Below are 17112 nucleotides of genomic sequence, written 5' to 3'. Positions count from 1 at the left end.
CTGCTGAGGGTGACCAAGAAGCCACTGCAGCTCAAGGCGCAGCATGCTGCTGGATGGCGACACACTGGACACAGAGATTTGCTTCTTGTTGTCTGTCTCTGGCCGATTCTAGCATCTCCTGAGTCAAATCCCCTGGTGCCCGAAGCCCACTGTGTGCGGACGGGTTCTGGAGGCTGTGCACTCACCTTGCTTACTCTGAAGGTCTTTGAGTCTGGAGCAGAGCTCCTCCACTAAGGTCTCGATACCAGAGCTCTGTGTGAGAACAAAAATACCCGTTAGTTTACTACCAGGCCCTTGTACACTCTTAGTTTAATATAAAGGTTTTACCAATCTTCCCTGTTCCAAATGAAGTACGTTAGCAATATTTAAACCACACAAGAGCTGAAACACTCCAGGTTTGCCAATCAGACCTAGCAGACGTATTTTACGAATCCAGTACAGTCAGTGGCACTTACTGATAAAATGTGAGAACATTAACGTGCCTCCCAGGACGGCCTGTCCTCCCAGGGGTGTAGCATCTGCTTGCGGTGCGGCCGACACACGTATGTGCCCGTCATACGGCTACAAGTCAGTCACCATCCAAAACAATATTCGATATCTACATGAGCAAGGTCTTTTATCAGACTCAATACACGGGGCGGGGGAAATCACACAAATCTCATGCAGCTCCTCTAGGAGCTCACAGTCTAGAGAAAAGAAGGCCAATGTTTTCTTATGGGAAGTGAACACTGATGACGGCAACAGAGAGCGCAGTGCACGGCCCCCACGGCCGAGAGCGGGCACGGAAGCTCAGTTTTCTCTGACTAGTCACGAGCAGGGCATTAGGCTCCACTGGGGGCGGGGGGGGGCGGCTAAGGACAGTGCACACAGGAGCCTGGAATAGGGAGGCTAACCAGAAGAGCCAAAGGTTGGGGCGCCTGGGTGGCTCAGTCGTTAAGCGTCTGCCTTCGGCTCAGGTCATGATCCCAGGGTCCTGCGGTCGAGCCCCGCATTGGGCTCCCTGCTAGGCGGGGAGCCTGCTTCTCTCCCTCTGCCTCTGCCTCTCTCTCTCTCTCTCTGACTTTCATGAATAAATAAATTAAAAAATTAAAAAAAAAAAAAAAAGAGCCAAAGGTTAAAGAAAGAGGAATACTGCAAACTGGCACAAACAAATCAGCTTTCACTGTGTAGACTTTTCAACTTTAACAATTTTCTCTTTCTCAAGGAAGAAAGAAAAACCCTTCACAGGGTATGAGAAGAACAAACGTATTTCTGAGAACCCTTATTCAGTGGTCAAAAGTCCTGTTTAAATTGGAAGTGAGTCTCTCTTAGGTGGGCCCGACCCGGACAGGTGCACATGACTCTGCTCAACCCGCTGCCCTCATGGGTTCTTGAGGGGCTAAAAATAGAACTTTTCCCCATTCACTGAACTCAAAATGACTCAGCACAAGTATTATAGATATCCTAAAAGAAGACACCACACAGCTCCAGTTTGAACAGCAAGAAACAGAGCACAGAGAAAATGGTTAACTGTAGACAGGGACAGTTACACTCTACCTACGGCAGACCACAGCATTTAGTGGGGAGACAGGCCAGAGGGCGACAGGGAAATGGGCCACGAAAGAGCCGTCCTTCCCTTAAAACCACTCAGAAAAGCCGCAGCAAATGTTAGTCCCAGACCCTGCTCGGCCGCCACAGTCCCATCAGAAAGCCTCCGCTTACCATAACGTTCAAGGTGTGCACGATGTGGCTGTTTTATTGCATTTCCTCCAGACCATGAACCTAACACCAGTGTCAGCTGACAAGCCGCTTGCTGCATGCTGCTCTGTAAGCAAGCCCATGTCCCTGTGTTTCTAAACCTAGTGCCAGGCTCCAGTGCTGAAGACCGAGCCTCTAGGGATCGCCTGTTCAAGTCCGTTCGGGACCCTCTAGCGGCCGGCCGTTTCAATCTACACGGAACAAGCATGAGAACCAAGGGACGAGATATTATGTTTCATGCTTTGTCTCGGAAATTGCGTCCACACATCTGTCAAGTTGAGTTGCTCTGTGCAGTAATGCAGCTTAGAAGTATATATATTTGCTCTCATATATAAATGGCAACAAAACAGGGAGCTTGCTCCTTAACTCTGTTAAGGGGAGAGGCAAGCTCTCCCCACCAGGCTTCTGTCTTCCTTCCCTGACTCCTGCAGCATCCTACTTACATTACACATAATCATTAGACTGCGGGGTTGCAACTGTAAACTGAGACACAAAATGGGGTACCCAAAGCAGCACTGTACCCGCTCATCTCCCAACAGGCATTCTACAATGTTAATTTGTTGCTGTTAATGAGAAATCCCATTTACTTTCCCAATTATGATATAAACTATTAGGTATTTTAGTATTTCCATAGTATATCATATCCCGAGGGCGTTCAAGAATACTGGGAGCCTACCGCATCTTAAGAAATAAAGTAAATTAGAGGCGTCTGGGTGACTCAGTCGGTTAAGCATCTGACTCTTGGTTTCAGCTCGGGTCAAGATCTCAGTCGTGAGATCAAGCCCCGTGTCTGCTTGTCCCTCTCCCTCTCCCTCTGCTCCTGTCTCCCTCATAAATAAATAAATAACATCTCAAAAAAAAAAAAAAAGGAATGAACTAACAGTGACAACTGTAAGGGAGAACACACTACAGGTGAAAATACTACCACTCACTGAACTCATGAACGGTTTTTCCGAACGGTATCACCCACAGTCATGGCCCAGCATCAAATGAACGTGTGAAAATACCCCCCAACCCCCGGAACAGTAAGAGCACGCTAAAAGTCAAGCAACCGTCCTCCAAATCCAGAAACTGGGGAAGCACACATGGGGACTGGCCAGTTTCTGAATGCATGAGCATCCACTGGTTTAGCACTCACTCGGTCAACGGACGGTCACGAGCACCCTGGGCCAGGCGTGACCCCCGGAGAGACAGGGCCCTGTCCTGCTGGTCAGAGGGAATGGCCGAGTGGAATGTATTTGGCCCTGGGGTCCCACCGGGCTGGGTCTGAATTCCCACCTTGCACATACGCACTGAGCAGCAGGTGAGTGAACTTGATCCGGGACGCTGACAACACTACACTTTCCCCTCGAGATTCGCGAGGGCAAACTAGGATGACGGATGTGTGAGGAGCCATCAGAGTGCCTGTCACATCAGTCACCTAAACCCTGGTGCCATTTCTAGATTTTGTGTATGTTTTCCATTTTCCAGAATCTCATTAATGGATTCACTGATTCTAAAATGCCTTTAAATTTTGCTCTGCTTTGAGTTGGAAACTGGAGGAGTAAGAAAGGTAATTAACCTGACCCAGATCAGCCCAAGTCCCCCGGATTCTGCCCGGACTCCGAGGCCCCGGCACGGCCACACTCCCTCGCCGGAGGCTGCGAGAGGTGCCGAGGACACAGACGTGCCCATGGAGCCCGAGCCTCTGTCAGATGCGGTAGCTACTCCCTCACTGCTCCTGGAGAATTCGGTCATGTGCTCCCTTTCCACAGTATGTTCAGTCCTTCTCCAGCCTCTCCACAGTACCCATCGTTGTCATCATGAGGGAAACAAAGGCCACTGCACTCAGTCCCCCATCCTCTCTCCTCTCCACATTCAAAGGTTTCTGTCGCTATTCTATCCATCTCAAAGGTTCATCTTCTATGGAGAGATCACGTGAACTGGACATTCCCTAACTGCTGGGCACTCCCACCCCAACCCTGTGGTCACTAACCAACAGGACACTCGGGTGTTCCATTCACAGGGAGCAACAGGGGAGTCAAAAAGACGTGGGTTTGAACGTCATGCCAGGGCTCACCACGCAACCCTATCTAAATCATTCACAGATCACCCCTGTCTTTCCACAGCCAGGAAATGGTGACACCAGGGATGATGCGTCTCCTGTGGGTGGCTACTGCACTTCCTACACCAGCCCCCCAACTTCTCTCCTGCCCACTGCTTCTGCAGTGCTCCTGTTCTACTTCCTGGGGAGTCCCTCCACTCTCCTTTCCAACCCTTCTGCTGAGCATTTTCATCTCTGCTATGTGTTCAGAACTGAAGACATCACTCTGTCCCCTGAATGTCTCTTCTTCACAGCGGCCCCGACCTTCGGCACCATGGCAGCTGGACGGAAGAAAGGGACGGGGAGGATTCATTCACCAGTCTGTTGACTTAATAGTCTGCAATTTCCAGTAAGGCGTCTCACACCATCTCGGGTGCCTGGTGTCCTGCCTGGTTCCATCGGTCCAGAAAGTATGTGTCAGGACGGGGAAAGCCTAGCACTTTGGGGCTCCCGATGAGCCATGTCTCCTGGCACTCAGCCCAGCGCAAGCCCCGCCCACGGTGGCACACCAGCGAGTGTGATGCCCGTGCTCTCAGGATGCTACCTCCTGGGCTCCACCTGCCTGCACAGAGCCCTATACTAGCCACGTGGAGGTCACAGCTAGTGATCCCCACAGAGACAAAGACAAGTGAGGAGAGCAATCTTGCATCTTCCAGGCCCAGCTGCCATCTGATTGCAAGTGCATGAAACCCCACACAAGACCATCCACAGAACCTCCCAGCTGAGTCCTAGCTGACCCACACAACTGTGAGCAAGCAAAAAGGACTGTTGGTGTAAGTCATTAAGTTTTGGGGTACTTAACCAAGGTACACACTTCCAAATACTCCTACCCTGCACATGGACGGAGCTCTTTTACTATTTTTCAGATCTCAGAGAGACAGTGAGAGAGTGCACTCACATGAGCTGCGGGGGGAGGAGCAGAGAGAGAGGGACAAGCAGACAAGCAGACTGCGCTGAGCGCGGAGCCCGATGCGGGGCTCGATCCCACGACCCTGAGATCATGACCTGAGCTGAAATCAAGAGGCGGACACTTAACTGACTGAGCCACCCAGGCGCCCCTCAAACTTGAATTTCTAAAGCACAGTTGGAAGATTAGTGGGAGGAAACCCAGCTAAATACCAAGGAACGATGACCGGTGCCGATAAACTGTAAAGGATCACTTCCATTTTAAAACACTTTTTAAAATTTAGAACTAAGTTAACGTTAAGCCAATAAACAAAAGAGCACCAAGTGACACAACTGAAGAATCTATACCCGGGTTCATAAGCTCCTGCCTTCAGTGGCCATGGAAGTAGCAGAAGTATGTAATGTGGCCAACTATAACGCAATAGAAAGTGGGGGAGGGAGCACGCACTATGCAGACAGAGTAAACATCTCGGCCCTATAGCCATTCAAAAAATATATGTATATATTTAAAAACCCAAACAAAAAGCTGTTTCTGCCAAGGCACCTGCATGAGGGTCGTGATTCCCATCCCTGACCACAGGAAGATCTATGAAAATCTACCCACTGGCTGCCTCCAGCTCTTATTTACAGCTGCTCTCTAGAATATGGTAGAGAGGAGGGGAGACGTATCCATTGGATAAATATTATCAAATGCCTACCACATGCCAGGGAAGACAAGATCCACTTCTTCTTAGAATGATGGACAAAAAACCAGTTATTTATCATAAGAAGTAGAGGATGTCAGCATCTGTTACAAGTAACGATCAAATAAAGTGAGGAATGAAGCCTTAGAAAAAGATAACTGCTTTGCCTCGTCTGTAGCAGGGGGTGCAAAACGCCCCCTCGTGCACACAGTCCGATTTATGGCCCACGCCACAACCCCCCACAGGCCACTTGCTTGCCCTCCCGCCCCCTTGGCCACAGATTTCAGCAGTTCCCATTTCTTTCCTTTTCTCATATCCGCACTTCTCGACATTTGATATTCAAGAATTTCTTGTAAAAACCACAATTTCGGGGCGCCTGGGTGGCTCAGTCGTTAAGCGACTGCCTTCGGCTCAGGTCATGATCCCGGGGTCCTGGGATCGAGCCCCACATCGGGCTCCCTGCTCTGCGGGAAGCCTGCTTCTCCCTCTCTCACTCCCCCTCTGCTTGTGTTCCCTCTCACTGTGTCTCTCTCTGTCAAATAAATAAAATCTTTAACACACACACACACACACACACACAATTTCCCACTTTTTCTAAAGAGAGATCAAAAGATCTGGCCCCATCAGGCCTCACCGCTCTCTACTGTCGTACATATCCAGCCTCCTACCTGGCCCTGGAGACAGGAGATCTCCGGGTCTGGGGGAGCTACAGAAACAAGCCAATGGTCTATTATTCCACATCCTCCCTGAACCACGCAGCCCCGCCAGCCCTCACACACCCAACCATCCTTTCTGAGTCTCCATGTGGCCCTCTTCCCAGCAAGCTCACGTTCAAAGCTCTATTCATACCTCCACCCACAGATTAGTGTTTTTTCCCTAATTTCCTTTCCTCAGAAATGAAAACTGCATATTTTTTTTTTAAAGATTTGTCTGAGGGGTGCTTGGGTGGCTCAGTCGGTTAAGCGTCTGCCTTCGGCTCAGGTCATGATCTCGGGGTCCTGGGATTGAGCCCCACATCGGGCTCCCTGCTCAGCAGGGAGACTGCTTCTCCCTCTCCCTCTGCCCCTCTCCCTGCTTGTGTGCTCTCTCTCTGTTTGACAAATAAATAAATAAAATCTTAAAAAAAAAAAAAGATTTGAGAGAGAAAGAGAGCATGAGCAGGGGGCAACAGCAGAGGGAGAGGATCCTAAGCAGACTCTGTGCTGAGCACGGAGCCTGACATGGGGCTTGATGTCCTATCCCTGAGATCATGACCTAAGTTGAAATCTAAGAGTCAGATGCTCAACCGACTGAGCCCCTCAAACCAGGCATCCCTGAAAACTGCATTCTTGCAGTTGCTCACACCAAAAATTGTAGCTATCCTCTCCAACTCCTCCCTTTTCTCCACCCCAAATTGAGTCCCGTCAAAACGTATTTAGAATCCCACTAGTTTTCACTGTCCTCTCCCTTCCAGACCACCACCTTCTCAGTCTGCCCGTGCCCTGTCCCGTCCCGTCCTGCCTCAGTGCAGCGGCCCACGGGGTCCTATCAGCTTTGAAGTCAGGTTACACTAGTCTCTGCTCCAGGCCCTCCAACACGTCACTGCTTCCCAGAGGAAAAGCCAAAATCCTCCCAAAGGCCTACAGGTGTCCTTGAATGCCTCCCACCATCGATACTGAGATACGGCCGAGGCTTCCTCGCCAGGGCTGGCTGGGACAGCGCAGCCACCATGAGTCTCCTCAGCTTTAGCGACCACTGACCGGCTTCTCAGGGCTCTGGCCTACAGAGGGAGCACAGCCTCACCTCTTGCAATGTTCAGACTCTAATTTTAAGTGCTCCATAAATGTTACTTATCATTGTTTTGATGCTATTTATCCAGAATGAGTTAAGTTCAAAAGTCAGTGTGCAAAGACACAATTAATATATATTGTCAAAATTAACTTCAACAACAGACTGCCATGGAACAGTTTTTGTATATGCAACCCTGTACAGCATATAAACAACACATGCGCAAATACGAAGATGCACGACGGGCTTTCACTGGTGGGCTTCGGTCAATGTGGGAATATGAGCGACTGCAACAAGCCCCTAAGGTACCCGGGGCATCGATCCGTCCGTGAGGCTCCGTGGCAGCCTCAGGCCGAGCGACTGCCCAGGCCGAGCAGCAGCACTACTTCCAGAACCTCACCAAGTCATCGCTGCGAGCCTGACTTACTCCCCGAACAGGGCCTGCTGCGGTTCCTCATCTTCCACTGATACCCAAACCGGGAGACGAAATACTAGCTTTGACGCAGCTTTCAGGAGTTCCATTAAAATAACCAGAAACAGAACTCGTTGTTAAAATGAAAACAAAAACAATACAAAAAGCTCCGACTCCAGGGACCGAGAAAACAGAAGCACGGAAACTTGGGGATTCCAAAAACAAGAGCCGGCAAACTCCAACATTGTTTTATGGTTTTTAAAATGGGGCAAGAGGTCTGGATGTAACTGACAGCAGGCACATGGTCTGTCCACTGACAAAGAGAGACAGCTCAGGAGAGCATCCCTTGATGCCACCAGCCATCTGGGGGGCATGAGGGGCACCGTCCCCTTACAGGCCCTGGTACAACTGCAACCAAATCAGATGCAACCGTGCTAGACAAAATGAGCACCGGGAGAAGTGCAGGTCACGTGCTGGTGCAGATGAAGGGAATCGGCAACGGCAGCTTCAGCAGGACCTCACCCGGACCTCACCAAGGCAAAGCCCACGAAGGTCATGACCTCCTGGGGGAATCAATACCAACTGCCCGAAGTCTTTGCAGGTGCTGCTAAACTTTATTCAATGTCTAAAATTAAATTGGACATAAGGGAGTTTCCTACTGTTTTGGTGACGTCCCTTAGACAAAATATTGGGCTGAGCAGGTCAAACAGATGTGCTGCAATGTGGGGGTACAACTTGCTGCAGGGAGAGAGTGGGAGGAGACACAGTGTCACCTCACAAGTATGTAAAAGTGGAGTCAGGGAAGTCGGCCATCCTCCTGAAACCACGACGCAGTGAAGAGCCTGATGCTATGGATGCTTTTAAAGAAACAACTAACACTGTACCTTGTAATAGTACAACACACGCACACATATGAAAGTCATGAGAAAAGAATTCGTGGGTAACGCGTAACATCACCCCTACCCACCTACCTGATACGACGACAGCCACATTTATGTTACTGTCTTATGGTTGTATCATTGACATTTTAATCAGGTTGTAAGCTCGTTTGAGACTTTTGATTCTGGCCAGTTGGTAGTGACTGGGTGGGAAAGCAAAGCACGGCACCATGTATGTTACCATCCTCAATATTTAGGAAATGAACATCATACGCATACACGAACACTCACTGTGGCCAAAACAGAAAACAAACCTTTTGCATTCTAATTTCCTATGTAGGACCTCTTCATACCTTTATTTTCACTGAAGCTGCCAGACAGATTCTAGAAAGAAAAGCTTGGGGACATAGAGCCTACAGTTTATGAACATCCACAGTGATTCCTTTCTACCGTCACAGGCCATAAGGAAAGAGGGATTTTTTTTTAAGTTCTTTCCACTGACTCCCCAAAACCCAGAGAGCTGGCTTAAGGAGTCTGTATGTCGGGGCGCCTGGGTGGCTCAGTCGTTGGGCGTCTGCCTTCGGCTCAGGTCATCGTTCCAGGGTGCTGGGATCGAGCCCCGCATCGGGCTCCCTGCTCGGCGGGAAGCCTGCTTCTCCCTCTCCCACTCCCCCTGCTTGTGTTCCCTCTCTCGCTGTGTCTCTGTCAAATAAATAAATAAAATCTTAAAAAAAAAAAAAAAAGAGTGTGTACGTGTTGATGCAGACATAGCAGCAGCGCTCTGAAGAGGCTTGAGAACTTCCTACTTCCTCTTCCTTCATTCTGCAGGCACGTCCCCAGCTCCCAGTACATGCCTTGCAAATTCACTTACTCAGCTCATTTTCATTTGGTAAGATTAAAAGCCATCATTGTTAGGAAAAAGCAATGCAACATTTTTTATGAAATGAGAAGAACAAATCAAACAAGAAGACTTCACTGGGCTTGAAAACAAAAATCCCCCCTTTGAGTTTCCGGCAAAGGAATGCATTTTTTCCAAAGCAACAATGGAAAGAACCACTCTCCTTTGCCTGCACTGTTCCTACTTGACACCAAGTCCTTTCCAGCACACATCACGCTCAGCTAGGAGGAACCAGACATGAACGCCACAAGGCAGGGGGGAGCAGGGTCTTGTGTTAGGCTAGGAGAAGGTGCGGGTACTCCTCACTTCCGCGGTTCATGTTGGGCGCCCTGGTTTTCCACTCGGCTTTCCTTCACCACGAGTTGAAGGCAAGAGGCATTTCTCAGCAACTTTGGTCCAAAGAAATAAGATCCTCTCCCAGACTGAAACTCCTGACTCACATTTTCCTCCCAAGCATGACTCAGCAGCTTCTTTGGATTTTACTCAAAGAATTTACCTGAACTAACCTCTCCTTTAAAAAACCATCCGCCATTTTCAACTCCAACTTACTTTCCCTTCGGTGTCAGGTAGAAAATACCTTTTGGGAAACTACCCAACATCACCCCCTTCTCTCTCAGTACTGCCCTGCTCCAGGAGTGGACCCCCAGGCAACTCTGCCCCTCCCTGCAGCTCACCCATTTGGGGGGTGGGGGGACTTCTGCCCAAGCCCAGCCAATGACATTTCTCCCTAGCTCAACAGTGGATACTAGCCTTCAGCAGTGGTGCTGGGATGGGGCTGGCAGGGTGGTTTTCTCACTGTGTGTGCTAAAGGAGAGAAAGCCAGACTTCAGAGAGAGGCAGAATGACCCAGAAGCAGAGAGAGAAGCAAATGAGAGACTGCGGATCATTGAGTAAATGACTTTAGCTGCCAATTATTTCGTTCCCGATTGAGGCCGCTCCTCAGGCTGTGCATTTCCAGGCCTGGTTTCAGGGAGATAACCCTACGCCCTTCATGTATATGCCTGCCTTTTCTTTCTTTTTTTTTTTTTTTTAAAGATTTTATTTATTTATTTGACAGAGAGAGACACAGCGAGAGAGGGAACACAAGCAGGGGGACTGGGAGAGGGAGAAGCAGGTTTCCCGCCGAGCAGGGAGCCCGATGTGGGGCTCGATCCCAGGACCCTGGGATCCTGACCTGAGCCGAAGGCAGACGCCCAACGACTGAGCCACCCAGGCGCCCCTATGCCCGCCTTTTCTTAAACTAGGTTCCTGATGTTCCCACTTGTTGTGATGAAACAGTTTCGAAGTCAGCCATATGAGCGGTTAACTTGCAAATCCCTCTCCTACAGTCGAGGAGGCAGCAGTTTCGTGCAATCAAGAGAGGAACCCGGTGGGAGAGGACAGGAAGGGTCGGGATGCCAAGGGGAGACTCCTGAACATCCGAGTGCACAACTGCATTCAAGAGACAGTCGGCGCCTCCCCTGAGACGGCACTCGCGGGCTGTCAGGCACCAGACCAGCACACAGGGAGCTCACGGTCTCGGTCCCCAAGGAGAACGTCACGAAGGGAAGACAGAAATGAGCCAGTGCAACTGAGGATGTGAGGCCCGCATGAGCAGGACGAGACGGTGCCAGGGGCTGGGTCTCTGAGAACGTGCTGGCAGGGGGAGAACGCACAGCTGGGACTTCCTGCACAAGCCTCAGGAGGCGTGTGCGCTAGGCGGTGGCCACAAGAAGACACCTTACAAACTACCCAATGTAGCAAAGCCGGTCACCCCAACATCAGCCATTACAGAACTCCTAGGATTGTTTTAGTCATCTTCTAATACTCACATAAAATATCTGTCATGTCCCTTAGCATCCTGAAAGAACAAAATGGTTTTAGAATATAATCACCCACTTAGGGGCGCCTGGGTGGCTCAGATGGTTAAGCGCCTGACTTCAGCTCAGGTCATGATCCCAGCGTCCTGGGATCAAGTCCTGCGTCAGGCTCTCTGTTTGGTGGGGAGCCTGCTTCTCCTTCTCCCTGTGCCTGCCTCTCTGCCTACCTGTGCTCTCTCTCTGTCAAATAAATAAATAAAATCTTAAAAAAAAAAAAAAAATAATATAATCACCCATTTAAATTAAGAAGGTTCTAGAGGACAGAATCCTTTCAATTCAACTCTGCTTCATAAAAGGTACTTAAACCACACCATCTCAAATAACTGGTAAAAGCAAAATAAAATAATTTTCAAAGTAGTGGGATCTCAGAGAGTACATCTTATAGTGAGTTAGTAAGAACTGCACAGTATCGGGACGCCTGGGTGGCTCAACTGGCTAAGCGTCTACCTTCGGCTCAGGTCATGATCCCAGGGTCTTAGTATCGAGCCTGCATCAGGCTCCCTGCTCAGCGGGGAGTCTGCTCCTCCCTCTCCCACCCCCCCTCCCCGCTTGTGCTCTCTCTCATTGGGTAGTTTGTAAGGTGTCTGTCAAATAAATAAATAAAATTTTTAAAGAAAAAAGAATTGTATAGTAGTAATTTAAATGGGTGATTATATTCTAAAACCATTTTGTTTTTCAGGGTGCTAAAGGACATGACAAATATTTTATATGAAGTATTAGAAGATTAATATAATAAAATAACCTTATATGGGGTGCCTGGCTGGCTCAGTCAGTAGAGCATGCGACTCTTGATCTCAGGGTCATGAGTTCAAGCCCCAAGGGTGTAGTGCTTACTTAAAAAAAAAAAATCTTGGGGTGCCTGGGTGGCTCAGTCGTTAAGCATTTGCCTTTCGCTCAGGTCATGATCCCAGGATCCTGGGATCGAGCCCTACATCGGGCTCTCTGCTTGGTGGGAAGCCTGCCTCTCCCTCTCCCACTCCCCCTGCTTGTGTTCCCTCTCTTGCTGTGTCTCTCTCTGTCAAATAAATAAAATCTTAAAAAAAAAAAAAATCTTGTAATATTTTCTAAAAACAAATAAGTATGAATCATAAGCAAATGTAGTGTCCTTAAAATACTAAACCACTATCCCACTTCTAGGAAAGGATCCCAAAGAAATAATCTAGAATATGGAAGAGCCACAAATGAAAATATTCTGGAGAGCATAACAGAAAATAAAGAGCAAGATGAACAGGAGTGCCTGGCTGGCTCAGTCAGTAGAGCATGCGACTCTGGGATCTCAGGATTCATGAGTTTGAGCACAGAGATTGCTTAAAAAAAAAAGAGAGCAAGCTAAGTAAATATCCACTTTAATAAAGAGTGTATTATATTGCTGTTGGAATATTATTTGATGAAACAGAACTTACCCACTACAAAGAATAAAGATAATGTAATAAAAAGACGTAATGGGAAAAAAAGGATACATAATTTGGTGTATACTCTAATTGTAATAGTATTTTAGAAGAATATATTTTAATACAACTTCATTTACGCATTAAAATGCCCTAGAGGAAAAACTGACTGTTCACACCACAGCGGTAAGATAATGAGTAGTTTATTTTTCTAAGTTTCTTTGGTCAAGATGTTCTATTTGCGTGCTTTTTAAAAAAAATCCCCCCCCCGCCTCTCTTTTGTTAAGTAATAGAGATGAACTGTGAACCTACTTCATCAGAAGCAGAGCGAAGACACTGAACAGCAGCCTGTTTTTTCATTTCTTCCAGAGTCAGATCTGAGCACTTTTTCTTACTCTTTCCCCATTTCTTGTAAGCTCCTTTTTCCCAGCCCAGGAAGATGTCATTCTCCTAAAATAAGATTAGACAGAGTTCAATGAACAAGACTAAGAAGCAAGTTTCAAACACTGTTATTTCCCACATGCTCGCACATTCCCCTCCCAAGTACATTCACGTTAGTAAGTTCAGAGACCACAGAACATGGTCAGTCTGAGCGCTGTGGAATAATCATTCGTTTGGTTGGTATCTATTACCCAGATTCTCATTATATTATTTATGATTTATTTATGATCTGAAGGAATATGGCCCACTGACATTCAGTAAGTGCTAATAAATACCAGACAATTGTATGTAAATGCAAGTACATCATAAATTCCAAACTACATACACAATTGTCTTCTCTTCTGTGATTCTCACTCCTCGATAATGAGTGTTTATATTACTATCAGATTTTAACATTTAACAGTTAGATGGTTCAATCCCTATTTCTTTACCTTGTAGTCTAAAAAACAATTTTATGTTGGCATGACAAGTTTATTTTTCTCCTTGGTTACATAGGCCCATTAATAAAAATCTGAAGAAAATTTGAAAAGTGGGAAGAAAGCAAAATCATCCATGATCCAACCACCCAGTGAAAACTAGAATAATTTGGTCTGCTTCATTTGGTCTTTTCTGTATGGTTTAAAAATCACAGATTTGAATTCATGCTAGTTATAGAATATTGTATTTGACTTAACTTTAACTAAATTGTAAGCATCACCTCAACATTACCACAAATTCTTTGGCTATAGAATATTCTAAGATGTAAGTTTATAGCTATTTCACGAAACTGGGACTTTAAAGTAATATTTTCAATTGCTTTGCTACTTTGTTTTGCCTTTTAAAAAGCCCTCCATTTGAAAATAAATAAATAGACTTCCATTTGACAAATTACGATTAAAACCAGTGGACAGACATAAGAAAAAAAAGGATCAGGGGGCGCCTGGGTGGCTCAGTCGGTTAAGCGACTGCCTTCGGCTCAGGTCATGATCCTGGAGTCCCGGGATCGAGTCCCGCATCGGGCTCCCTGCTCGGCAGGGAGCCTGCTTCTCCCTCTGACCCTTCCCCCTCTCATGTGCTCTCTGTCTCTCTCATTCTCTCTGTCTCAAATAAATAAATAAAATCTTTAAAAAAAAAAAAAAAGGATCAGAATGACAAACAATGGAAAAATTTTTAAAATTACTTAGAAGATGATGTGGCCTACAGCAGATCCTCAGGACATGGTTATAAATATATAAATAAGAGGAGATAAAGAAGGAAAAGCATAATAAACACAAAAGATTTGAAAAGATCAAATCATAACCATCAACTGTGTGACCCAATTTTTACTTTGATCCAATACATAAAAATTACTTTTATGCCACCAGGTAAGAGTGGGAGAACAGTCCCTCCCTCCACACCCATCATAATTAGCATACTTTTTCTTAATTTCTTAGGCATGTTTGCAGATCTCATGAACCCGAAAAACATATTTTCTGGCTGAGTGGTGTCAATTCCAATTTTCCAAGGGAAAATGTGCTTAATGGCCAAGTAAGTACTATCAGTATATTTCCATTTATCTGACGGGTTTGGCTGGACTACACCTGAAACCAGACATTCCTTATCAGAGGTATCTTCTGGTGATAGGGTTTGTCCTCTAACAGGAACAGTGGACAGAACCGTAACAACATAGACTCGAAGCTTCCAAAGGCAGAAAGAAATGTTGTAATTCTATTGTTCATTAGCATATAAAACAAAGTAGAGAAGTTATCTGTGTATTAGTGGAAAACAGGACTCCTTTTTGTTTGCTCTGCTCAGACTGGCTCTTTCTCCTTCTTGAGATTATGAACACGTTTCCCTACTGAAGTTATAGCTCAGCAGAGGTCACCCACATTCAAGGGGCTGAATGAAGTTTTATTATGCAGACGGAAGGGACTTTCAAAACTCAGTTCACATGGACAGGTGCTCTTTACAGAGGCAGTCTGACAATACATATCACATCTTAAACATGGCCGTGTACTTTGAATCTAATAATTCTATTTCTGAGAATTTATCCTAACAAAATAATCACCACTCTGCGCACACATTTAGCTACTGTGTGTTGATAATAGTGCTGTCAATCAAGGCAAACATGCAGACACAATTTAAACGCCAAATAAGGCAGACTTGGTTAAATAAGTTATACTTCATCCAGGCGATGAGATATACAGCCATTAAAGAGATTATGAAGCCTATTTATTGACAAAGAAAGCTATCCACAGTATACACAAGAGAAATAGTCTATAAAACAGTACAATCGCATTTCGTGTGAATATGTGTGCACATGAACTAAGAGGTCACTGAGGAGCTTATCTCTTGGTGAGTAGGAGAAGGAAACGAATCTTATTTTCTGATTTTTCTTACACTTAGGTCACACTCTTTAGTATTCAAAAGTTGTTGGGGCGCCTGGGTGGCTCAGTCGGTTGGGCATCTGCCTTCGGGTCAGGTCATGATCCCAGGGTCCTGGGATCGAGCCCCTCGTCGGGCTCCCTGCTAAGCAGGGAGCCTGCTTCTCCCTCTTCCTCTGCCACTGCCCCCAACTAGTGCTCTCTCCCTCTCTTGACAAGTAAATAAATAAAATCTTTTAAAAATATAAACAAATAAATAAAATAAAACCTGTTCATCGCCCCCAAGTGAAACCCTGTACCGTTACCAGTTCCTTCCCATCACTACTTTGCTCTCTCCTGAGTCACTGGGGAACTACTCACCTGCTGTCTCTATGGGTCTGCCTATTCTGGAAATTCCATATAAATGAAATGATCCAACAGACTTCCTTTTGTGTCTGAGGTCTTGAAGGCTCATCCTTCATACAGGTTGTGGGATGTATCCGTGCTCCACTCCCTTTTCTGACTGAGTAATATTCCACTGCATTTCATCTGTGCATGCATTCATTAATGGGCATTTGGATTGTTTTACCTGTTGGCTATTACGAACATTCACATACCAGTTTTTGTATGGATGTATATTTTCTGTTCTCCCAGTTATACACCTGGGAGTAGAGCTGCTGGATCACATGGCATCTCTGTGTTCAACCTTTTGAATAACTGTCAGGCTATTTTCAAAGCAGCTATATTTCACCATCACACCAGCAATGTCTCAGGGCTCCACCTCCCCCACATCCTCACTGACATTCGTCATCTCCTGGGTTTTTATTTTAGCTATCTCAGCATGCACGAAGTGGTGTCTCATCATGGTCTTCATCTCCCTAATGACTAACGACATGGAGCATCCTTTCATGTGTTTACTGTCATTTGTCCAGAGAAGATATACCAACGGCCTATTCAAATACTTGGCCCATTTTTAAATGATCTATTCTGAACACACATCTCTCATTAAATACAGGATTTGAGAACATTTTCTCCAATTCTATAGGTTTTTTTCACTTTCTTGATGGTGTCCTTTGAGTTGGAGAAGTTTTTCATTGTGATAAAGTCTCATTTATTGAGGTCTTGGCTGCTTGTTTTTGGTGTCCCAAGAAATCACTGCCTCCTCCAAGTCATGAAGATTCACTCCTACATTTTCTTCCAAGAGCCTCATGGTTTAGCTCCTTTCATTCAGGTCTAGAGACCAGATGGAGTTCACATTTGCATGTGGTATGAAGTAGGAGTCCAACTTCCATTACAGGTGGTTACTCTGTTGTCTCCGCACCTTTCGTTGAAAAGACCATTCTTGGGGCGCCTGGGTGGCTCAGATGGTTAAGCGTCTGCCTTCGGCTCAGGTCATGATCTCAGGGTCCTGGGATCGAGTCCCGCATCGGGCTCCCTGCTCCTTGGGAGCCTGCTTCTCCCTCTGCCTCTCTCTCTCTCTGTCTCTCATGAATAAATAAAATCTTTAAAAAAAAAAAGAAAAGACCATTCTTTCCCCTGTGAACGGTCTTGTTAGACCAAAAATACACAGGCTCACTCCTGACGCTCACCTCCATCTTCTATAGCGTATGTACACCGTACCAAGTGGCCTTGCTTACCGGAGCCTTGTAGTGAGTTTTGAAATTGAGAAGTGTGAGTCCTCTAACTTCTTTCTTCTTTTCAAGATTTTTTTTTTTTTTTGGCTATTCTGAGTCCCTTTA

At 46.4% G+C, this 17112-nt stretch overlaps 1 protein-coding gene across 5 annotated transcripts in view; it reads right to left on the bottom strand.

Moving 5' to 3' along the window:
* The window catches only part of KIAA0232 (KIAA0232 ortholog), a 59231-nt gene that overhangs the window by 22680 nt on the left and 19439 nt on the right, over positions 1-17112 (bottom strand). For all 5 annotated transcript variants that reach the window (XM_021677696.2, XM_021677697.2, XM_021677699.2 and 2 more), the window contains exons 3-4: positions 12924-13061; positions 186-252 (exon numbers count right to left, since the gene is read on the bottom strand). In XM_021677696.2, coding sequence (XP_021533371.1) covers positions 186-252; positions 12924-13061 — 205 coding nt within the window. The remainder of the gene's footprint in view (positions 1-185; positions 253-12923; positions 13062-17112) is intronic.

Source organism: Neomonachus schauinslandi, chromosome 2 (genome assembly GCF_002201575.2).
Source record: "Neomonachus schauinslandi chromosome 2, ASM220157v2, whole genome shotgun sequence".
NCBI lineage: Eukaryota > Metazoa > Chordata > Mammalia > Carnivora > Phocidae > Neomonachus > Neomonachus schauinslandi.
The sequence above is the reverse complement of the archived record's forward strand: the minus strand, read 5'-3'. Positions and strand labels throughout refer to the sequence as shown.